The sequence below is a fragment of the Quercus lobata genome, chromosome 3 (genome assembly GCF_001633185.2).
Source record: "Quercus lobata isolate SW786 chromosome 3, ValleyOak3.0 Primary Assembly, whole genome shotgun sequence".
Taxonomy (NCBI): domain Eukaryota; kingdom Viridiplantae; phylum Streptophyta; class Magnoliopsida; order Fagales; family Fagaceae; genus Quercus; species Quercus lobata.
Genome location: NC_044906.1, coordinates 19739888 through 19750739, shown reverse-complemented (window position 1 = coordinate 19750739; position 10852 = coordinate 19739888). Strand labels below are relative to the sequence as shown.

Sequence of the window (10852 nt, the reverse complement as noted above, 5' to 3'; positions counted from 1 at the left end):
GACAACTTCTAAGACTTGCATGATTTCAAGTCATTCTACTTTCTACGTTTGCAAAAACCTTTTGATACCAATAAACATCTTGAAATTGTTTGCTGTTTTTTTCTTTTTGGAACTTTGGCAATGCGTAATGACAACTGACACTTTGTTGATCTCAAGCTAAAAAAGTGGTGTTTCTCCAAACTGTTCCCAATCAAACACAAGAAAAGTTTTTTTTTTTTTTTTTATATTAAATCTCCTCAACTGTCATGTCGGGAAATATATCCTAAAAGTGGTAATTGATTGTATATTATCTCCAAGAGTGGAGTATCCACTTCCATGTTGGTAGAATTTGTTAATAAGTCTCTGTATGTATAATATATAGTGCTAATACATTCACAATGACCAGCATGCATGTAACACTAACATGTAGTATTTAATATCACTGTTGCACTTAATCGGAATTGTCAGCCATGAAACTTTTGATAATTTGTATCACTCTCTCCACCACATTGGATTCAGGTTCACTTCTGCTAGCTTGGGACTAGATGGACCAAATGGATTCATCAAGAAGTGGTCTTTAGCGCCTCCAATTGGAAGAGACAACCTCCAAAACCTGTTGTCAATAGGATCAAAAATAGCAATATTACTATGTGCCCGAAAATCAGTTATGAAAATAAGCAGACTAAGTTTTTCTCCCAAACCAATATTAGATTAGATGAATCTCCTCCAACTTCTAACGAAGCCATTCTATTAACCACCCACTTGTACCTTAATCTTATTATCCTCATATCATTTAAATAAGTCACATTATTGTTAAATAGGTTTAATATCTTAAAATGCACACAATTCATTATTATATATTAAATAATGTGTTGAAGAAACTTTTCTCCAAATCATTTTTTTTTTAAATAAAATTGTGTCAAATATAAACCATCTATATTCTATATCTATATCTATATCTATATATCTATATATATATATATATATATAATAGCAGAAGCTGAGAGAAAATGAGTTCCTAAAATTAAGGAGATAATGACAAATAGGAAAAATGACCATTTAAAATGCTGCCACGTTTATAATTTTTTCTTTAAAAAACCGTAAGTTGCGTCCGGAAGACTCACCTATACACCTGTTCAACCCAAAACAATCATAATAAAAGCCACTAATTGGCCCGCATGTTACACCTGTTCAGCCCAAAGCAAACGTAACAAAAGCCATCCATTTCTCACACCGAAAGGGTTTTAAAGTTACAGAGACGGTTTGCTAAAAGAGGAAAAACACAAAAGAACAAAGAGAGACAGAGAGATTTCGTAAACTGCAGAAGAACAAAGATTGAAAGAGAGATCGAAAACATTACAAAAGAGAGATCGAAAACAAATGAAGAACAGAGATCGACAAAGAGATAAATTTCAGGGCAGCCATCACCGTTATGCAATCGGAACCGTTACCGGTGAAGGTTTTCTTTATTCTTTTTAAAATTACATGATAAATATGATTTTATATTTGATTGTTTCGATTTAGGCATTTGGGTTAGATTTGGTTTTGTTCAAGGTTATAAGATTAAATTTGGTTTATGGGTAGGGTATATGTGTTGCTTTGGATTTATTTAACTCTCTCTTGGATTCAATTGTAGATTTCATTTGTAAATGATTGATTTCAATTTCAAATCTATGTAATAAAAAATTAAAGGGTTTTTCTTAAACTTTTCTTTTTCTAGGTTTGTAGGTGGAAAGGCAAATCCTTGGAAGCAATGCAAGTCTGATTAGAAGCGGTACTACCAGCTATAGTTTCCACTCTATTGGAACAATCACTGGTAATTTTTTTTTTTTAATTGAATATTAAATATGCTTTATGCTTGAATTGGTTTGATTCTTAGGTACCTGGATTAGAATTTATTTTGTTTTCATTTAGGTATTTGGGTTAGGATTTATTTTTTCTATATGTTTTTGGGTTAGATTTGATTAGTTTATATTAGATTTCCTTTTCACTGTACAAGGGACGTTAAAAGGCAGCAAGAGAGAGAAGAGCAAGAAAAAAAAATTGCAGACACAGAAGGTTCAAGCTATGAGAGGCTTCAGTTCAACTTTGAAGTTAACAAAGAAGACAGAAGGGTTTTTCTTGATATGATATGAAATTTAGTCTCTTTCTCTCTTTATCTCTTTTTTTTTTTTTTTTTCCAAAATTTTTTCGTGCTCTTTGTTCAGTTCTAAATTTTGGATATCATAGTTTTTTACTGCGCAAATGTTAATGTTTTATTATTTATTGGCATTGTTTTAGGCACTTACGAAATATCTTCAGCCTACAATTCAAATGCTATCAGGTACTAGATCTCTTGGAGATAGCAAAAGATATCACTTTCTTACTCTTTTTCATAACAATCACGACTCCAAAGTCAAAACAAGGCAATGTTTTTGCCAAACAAACTTCTACTTCTCTTATTGTGTATGCTGTGTTTATATTCAATAGCTACTTTAATTAATTTCTTCTAAAGAAAAACCCATACAATATATCCCCTTTTTTTAAGTGGGCTAGGTTACTATGATTTCTAGAGAGAGAAATATGCCAATATGTCTATTTTTTTAATGCAAATCTCTTTTTCTCTCCTTGGAAGACTGACAATCACTATTTGGTTTCTCTATCCCAAAAAACTATATATATAAAAAAAGTTATTTTTGTACTCGAATAAATGCATGAATGTGTGACGAAACCCAAATACCTAAATGCTTTGGTATCTTTGTATCTATTTTATTGTTAGTTTCTATCACTCATACCGTTGAATTGTTTTGGAACATTGTGCACTGATCTTAATTTCACTGAATTTTGCATATAAACTCATGTTGCTATTGCATATAACCTCATGTTTAAGTTGTTTTTCATATTAATAAGTAGTGTGGTACTCAATTAAGGTAGATCAAGATGTTTTATCATATTTAGGTGGGGGCAGACTCATTACATGACTTTGAGTGTCCATATTCAGAATTAGCAACATATGTGCACCTTGACGGTAAGTGTGAACTATAATATGTTGACATTTACTGGCTGCGTTAATGGTTGAATGATGAAATTTAAGTGGGGAGAAACTAGCAATGATGAACACTGGAGTGGAGGATTTTTTTTTTTTAAATGTATTTGAACAATGATAATTGGTATCAACTGTTTAGCGCACATTTTTCATAACTAAAACTTTTTGTTTTTTTCTTTCGTACATGCCTGCTTTTTGCTTCCTTTTAAAGGTTACAAGATGCTATATGGGATGGATGTTGTCTACAAGAGTGAAGTAGAAGGATATCTTCCTTTATTGTTTTGGGATGTTATTCTATTGGGTCAAATATTTATAAATTTTACCATTTACCTAGAGATGGTGTCTTTAGGAAAAGTCTTTAAAAATTTCATCCACAATCCATCTGTTTCGAAGTTATTTTCTTAGAACAATGCTCACTCCTAAATCAATGTATATATATTCTTGATTCTTGATATGCAGAGTATTAACAAATTAACTGTTTTTAAATGGATAACATTAGAACTTCGTTTTGATCCAGTTTAGTCTTAGTGTCCTATGAGCATTCAACGTTACAACCTTATACCCAATTCATGACATGCATGTGTTTGCGCTTGCACCCAATTAGTGACCAACAAATTGGATAATTTATGATATAATAATCCTTTGAGTTTTATAGAGTGCAACTCAATGCATCATTTTATGTTTTATGCTAATGCTATTTTTTTGTGAATATATATATATTTTTAAAAATTTGCTAGGTCTTAATTGCTACTTAGAGCCAAAGTAGTTGAAAAAAAGGTAGAGACAAATAAGAAAATGAATATTGGTGAAATTGAGAAAAGTGCAAATATTATCAAGGTCCTAATGAAATAGGAGTTGATGGAAAAGGACAATGGTAGGAAGCATCAAGAAATTGAAAACCAAATGTACACAGCTCAAGGAAAGAGCAAGGCAATGCAGATTTATATTGGTACCAGCTCTTATCTTTTAATGATTGGTATTGAGAAAAATTCTATAATAGAAGACTTGGTTAGGCCTACCATAGCCACTTTCTTTGCACTTACATAGGCTTGGACATTTGATCTTGAGGGACCAATTTTTAGTTTCAATCAATGCAAGTACAAAATAAGGATTGGTTTTAAGGGATCTATTTCTTTCTCCCCCCTACCTCAAGATATATTTTTTGTTTGACTTTGTATTCTTGGAATTAATTGTCCTCTTTGCAATATAAATTGGGGAGTTACAATGAGAATCCTATAATGGTGATGAGGTGTTTTGTATTTTCCTCATTATGTTTCATTTGAATATATTTCATGCATAAACACAAATTAAGATGGATTTTATAATGTCCTAAAACAATAAAAAATAAAGTTTAAAAAAAAAATAGGGAAGTTTGTTTTCTTTTTGTTTTTTTCTTTTTCTCTTTGTCTTTTTGTTTCTTTCAATTCATTTTTTTTTTTTTTACTCAGGGTACTGAGTTTGTGGTTGCATGTTTAAGGAAACACAAGCTCGGGAAAATCAAATCTTCAACTTTATTAGTTGTGGTGCAAAATACTAAACTGAAGGGGGAACAGCCACCGGGCAATGAATATCAAACCCTTCTTCTGTATCTAAAGAGGTACTAACTAACTTTGTTTATTCATTTTTTGTTGTTGTTTGGTAATGGTTTTTTTGCTAATCAGAGTAGTTTGTTTGTTTTGGTTTGATTTCTTTATTGGTTAAGATATTTACTGACTCACACCGTTTCTATAATTTATAACTTAGTCTTGCATCATGCGGGTACAATGATGAAAACATATGTCACATTACATTTAAAAATTTCCATGCGCTGGTACATCTGCAAGCTCATTACTTGCTCTATATAAAACCTTTCTAAATAGGCTCAACTATTCAAGTAGTTGGTTGCAATCCCTCGGTGCTTTTACTTATTTGTGCTTATTTTGTCTTGGGTGTAATTTTTGGGTGGTTTCATGTTGCAAAACATTCATCTCATTCCCATTTGGAACAAGCAAACTATGTGTTTGATAAAATGTCTTACTCACTTTTGCAAGTTCAAGTCAACTTCACACAAACACTAATGTTATAGCTAAGTTAATTATGCCATACATTTGACTTCCAAATTTCATTTTCTCATGTTCATTAATGGTTTAATGTTGTGTCTATGGAGGGCTACAGTACAATTACAATTCCAATGTCACATGCAGCCAAACTGATTTCAATGTCTGCTTTGACCATACAGAAGCTGCCAATGCAATTGTTGCGTCCAAAGTACTCTTTACTAACAGTGACAAAGTGAGGTTTGCTGGGCTATTTTTCTCTTTCCTTTCTCAATTCCTCTAATAGTATTTGAAGAAATCCTTGAACCAAATTTCCCCTACCTCCGTCCAAAAATTTCTGCCTTTGCAAAATTGTTAAGATGGACATGCAATTTATATTGGAGTTACACGCGCCAAATGTGTGACACATGCAAATTAAGGAGATGTTTTATTAGTTAGTTAGTGCCAAGAACTTACAAATCTTTATTCTTATTTTAATTAGAATGTAATAATGCTGGATTTTTAATGGATTGTAGCGTTTGGGTAGTAATGAGCTTGAGGGAGGGCATCCATTTTATTATATTAACAGTTCATAGAGAACACATATATGGCTCATTGATCTTACTTTCCTAACATTTTTTTCCCTCATAGATAGAGCTTAAATTTTTATAAGCAAAACTAATTAAGTTTTGTGTTATTTCAATATTGCATAGCATGGGGTAAGTTTGTCTAATTCCCATTATTAGTCGAAAATTTTATGAAGACTTTGTGGCTGAATGAGTTTCAAGATTCTAATTTTAATAAGCTGGGTGTTGTTTTTATGTGTTTTAATTCAAGTTGTGACCAAACGATAATTGGAAAAAAATTTCTCCTAATTTTAATGGTTTGGTTGCGGGAAAAATGAGCAATGCATTTATGCTTCAATGTAGCACGGGTGTCATAATCTGCAAATCATAAACCTAGGTGAATTCTATTCCATATTCCCTTTGGTGGAAGAATTGACTGGATTAGTAAAATACTAATGTTTTGGCATGCCTTATGAACTCCTTTTTTCTTTTAGGTGAATATTGATATTGGGACTGGTATAGTAAGCAATTCTAATTGAATATTTAACTGCAATTATTAGAATTGGAAAAAATGTGTGTATGTGTATGTGTTGATCATCCTTATGTTTGGTTTATTGCTTTACCATGAAGCTGCAATTTATATTAGACACACTTAATTTTGAAAGTGTCTAATATAATACTTATTAAACAAAGTATAGAAAAAATGGAGACATACAATGTAAGCCCACTTCCCCCTCCACATATGAACCAACTAGAAATTCTCAAACTCAATAAAAGTATGACAATCCTGCTTACCTAACAAGTCTCTTGCATAAGCAACTATGGTGTACAATTAAATAATGTGCCAAGAAAAAGAGATATTTTAAAACTTGAAAAAAGCAAAGTTACTATCCATTATTGTTCTTATTATCACAATTCGTTTGTCACTAATGAATAATTATTTGAATGATAATATATACTTTCTTTTACTTTTGGAGAGAAGTTCCGGGGCAATGCAAGATGGACTCAAGGGATTCCTTGGGCTGACACTTAATTGAAATGGCCAGTACAAGTTATATCCCATGAAGAAGTACTCCAATGTATATAGTTTTAGGTATTGGACACTATATGCTTAAATATACTATGTTATTAAATAAAGTTCATTAATATAAAGTTCATTAATATTTTAAATGATCCCGTGCATTGCGCGGGTTAAACACTAGTAATGATAATAGATTGAGAACAGGTCTCACCGATTTCTGTTACTCTTGCAAAAGGTATGTGTTATAATTTGATTATTCAACTAATGATAGATCATGTCACAGCATTAATAGTTATTTTTTATCCTCTCACAACTAGTCACCACTTGTTCTCTGTATGATAGTGTACTAATGTACTTTATATGAAATTGTAATACATGCAGGATAGCACCTTATAGTGTTTGCTTAATGCTTGGTGGATCCTTGCCTCAATGGAAAATTATTAGTTATTCTCGGAATACCATAAATGCGTACTCTTTCATCTCACATGAATGGTGGATCTCACCATGAATTTAATTAGTGTGACCCACTATTCATGTGAGAGGAGGAAGTACACATTTATGGTATTCCGGGAGTACACAATAATTTCCCATAACGATCACATTGATACATATATATAGCCAAATAATAATAATAATAATAATAACAAATAAAGATGACATTGATTGTTTATACAATCCCCCGGGCCTGTAATGGTTTCCACCTATTCGACCAACAAGAAAATTAAAAAACTAGGTACTTTTTTTTTTTAATTAATTTTATCCACTAGTTGAAAATAGGAAACCGAAAAGATTGGTGTGACCATTAATTTATAATCAGTTGTCAAGGACAATGTAAAAGGAGAAAGTTTTTCCTATCACTTGAGTTGGCTGTGTGCCTGTGTTACGTATGTTCTTTTTCATCCTTAATTTAACAACAATCTCAGATGCTTCCAAGGAATTTGATTAGAACTAGCTTGGTAAAGAAGAAGCACTTAATCCAAATGCCGCACACGGTTTTGGAGTAGATCGTGATTAAAATACTAAATGTTTGACACATGGATGGAAAAAATGATGTTTTTAGAGGTCAAAGAAATTTTAAAAAAGAATTGGTAAAATCCCACTTCTCACACCCAACAAAAATCTGATTGCTTTTTATTATTTTATAAATATAAATAAAAATCCCATGAAGATTTTTTAAATCATTTAATTGTACGCAATTTTTCTTACAATACAAATGAGACCAACATTTAATATATTCATTGTTACCTATGAGTCTATGATAATAACATTATGTTAACTCTAGCATGTACGGTTATATTTAAAAATAATTACTAGTAGATACATATCAAACATCCTTACCTAGCTAGCCCTATGTCAAAAAAAAAATCTATACCTAGCTAATTTTAATATTATTATTTTCGTTTTTGAATTTTTGCCAATTCATAAAAAGAAAATCTTGTAAAGATATCATTTACTAGAGAATACAAATTACTTATTCTTTTTTTTCTTTCCTTTTAATTTCTTTTCTTTTCTTTTTTCTTTTTTTTTTTTTTTGAGAAGAAAAATTACTTATTCTTGATTGCTCTAATTCAGTAAGAAAAAAGAATTTAGTTTTTTAATTTATTTATATTAGCTTTTACTTTTTGAACATGATTGTTTTAATTATTTCATTTTTCACATAAGTTATGGAATTTTTAGTTAATATGATAATATATTGAAATTAAAGACAGCTTTTTTACTTTTTCATGTAAAATAATGTCGTTCACTTAATACACACTCTGTTAACCATATGTCAAGGACAAGTCTCATATAAAGTAGTTACAAGCCATGCATCATATAAATATGTCATGTTAATTAGATTAACTCACAATCTTACTTTATAATCAAGCGACAACAAACAAAAACAAAAATATAAAAATCAAGTGCCATAATTTCAAAAAAGAAGTTTTATGTGGATTTTATAATTATTAAACTAATATGTAGTTTAGTTATTGTCAGAAAAATGTGCGAAGTGTTTCTTGTTGGAAGATCAGTCATTGATTTTCTGATAGCATATGTTGTACATAGCATATTGGCAAGATTGAGTACTAGCTCCATACCTGTTATACATGTCCAAATTCCAAAATACTTCACATGGCCTCTCTTCCTCTGACCTAGTCTTCACACTCCCACCAAAAAAATGGAGCCAAGAGCACATAACCTCTCACCCGAACAGGCTCCAATAAAGGCGACTCTAAGAATTTTGTTTAAGGAGGTCATTAAAAAACTTAAATGAAAAAAATTTAATAAAAAGAGAACTTGAATATATCAAGTTATCAACCAAATAAAAAATAAAGTTTTACAATTTCCTTCCACAAGTTTTCAAATTTTGAATTGTTACATGATAATTCATTATAAGTATTTATTATCATTGTGGGTAGCTATGACTATTTAACTTTGTTAAGTTTGTCTAACATTTTTATTTTTATTTTATGCAGTTGTTATTATTTATTTGTCTTTGTTTCTATAAAAATATTTTAAACTAAATGAATAAACTTAACTCATTGCCTTTGTATTAATTATTGACACACACAATTACACTCATTCATACATATATAATACATTACATGTCTACTTAACCAATCAAATACTTGAACAATCACTAACTTTACAATTTTTTTCTTAAATTTTTCTGACTTTATAACAAAAAGTTATTATAACATAATAACAATACACACAAATGCAATAAACCCTCTCTGTTTCTGAATTACTAAATTATATAAAGTTATATTATATTTAGGGTTATGTTAACGGATGCTCTTAGGATAATTGTTATATTTCCAATGAAAGTAGGATCAAAATATTTCTCTTATATTTATATTGTACACACAAACTTCCACACACATTATTATTTACCCAAATAACATTATAAGGAAAAGTAATATTCACAATCAATATTCGACACATTCACGCACATATAATATAACTTTTTAATAAAAAATGACACTTACAATTACAAACACTTACTCTTACTCTTAGAGTTGGAAATACTTGTAATACTTGTATACAAAATTTAAGTCAAAACATGTAAAAATAATATTTTTAAGAATAAATTAAAATATTAAACTAACAAAAAAAATTATATATATATAAAAAAATAAAAAATAAAAAAACAAGTCGGGGTTCATTTGAACCCCCCTGATCAAAGTGTAGCGCCTTTAATTCAACCAAACCCACACCAAGCCTAAGTGCTACACGGTGAGCCACGTTCCCACCAGAAGAGTCACCCATTACAAAAACCCTATCAAAGTCCACAACCCCATCACCCAACCACGTATCACAACCAATGTCGCCATGCATGGCTAGGGTTTGTAACCATTTTAGAGAACTCATTGCATCATCTATGGCTGCCGGTAGCCTATGCTCCGGGGCAAGCCTATAGTCTAGTGCAACTACGAGGACTCCAAGCCCGGATGCAAGGCGGTGACATATGTTGTGAAAGTTGGGAAAAGTACGTGACGCAAAGCAGAAACCACCGGCATGAATGTAGTATAAGACAGGAAGCTTGGTGAGTGAAGCCAATGTGGGCTTGTAAAGGCGTAGGTGAAGATTGTGGTGCTTGTCAAACACGTAGTCTTTCCAAAGAACGGAGCCATCATCAATGACAGGGATGTTAAAGTTTATGTTGGTTGAGCGTGAAATAGAGCCATCACTATAGAGCTTCAAGAAACTAAAGCAATCTTCAACTACATGAGGAAGAGAACCCATCTCTCAAATCTCAATAGCTCTATTTTTTTTTCTATGTTTTTTTTTTTATAAGAATACTGTAACTTTCGTTAAGAAGAAGATAAAAACAATATATGTTGAAAATGGGTAGATGATATAACTGCTGATTTGGCTCAACAGGAGTATAGCAATAATAAATTCTAAGTTTCAGCTTTTAAATGTATATAGATAGATAAATATGTATTTTTTATAATTTTTTTTACTTGGTTTTTTCTTAAAATAATAAGTGACTAATGCAAATGTAAAACCCGATAAAGGGAAATTTTCATCAATTGAGTAACTATTTTGAAACTCACTTTGACCCACTCAGGTCATGGTTCTCCCAAAGCAATCTTAATATTCCTCAAAAAGCCTTTTATTCCTTACTGTCATAATCCTAATCACACCACCAGCTCCCTCGGGTCCAAGGCTTTACAAGGAAGAAACACAAGAGCTTAGGATATGTACTCCTTTATATCCCTTAATTATCACTAGTAAGAGGAAGGTTTTCTCAAAACCAATT

General features: G+C 31.0%; 1 protein-coding gene, 1 long non-coding RNA gene and 1 pseudogene across 2 annotated transcripts; 2 read left to right on the top strand and 1 right to left on the bottom strand.

Annotated features, from left to right (window-relative positions):
• Positions 1-471: 471 nt before the first annotated feature.
• On the bottom strand, positions 472-10332 carry LOC115980508 (annotated as a pseudogene).
• On the top strand, positions 1139-2115 carry LOC115979787. The gene is made up of 3 exons (XR_004089198.1): positions 1139-1432; positions 1700-1795; positions 1979-2115. It is a non-coding gene; the product is annotated as an uncharacterized LOC115979787 (long non-coding RNA).
• Positions 2796-6819, top strand: LOC115979786. The gene is made up of 4 exons (XM_031101843.1): positions 2796-2986; positions 4453-4601; positions 5159-5275; positions 5915-6819. Exons 1-4 carry the CDS (start codon positions 2972-2974, stop codon positions 5946-5948), a joined length of 315 nt encoding a protein of 104 aa, XP_030957703.1. The 5' UTR covers positions 2796-2971; the 3' UTR covers positions 5949-6819.
• Positions 10333-10852: the final 520 nt, after the last annotated feature.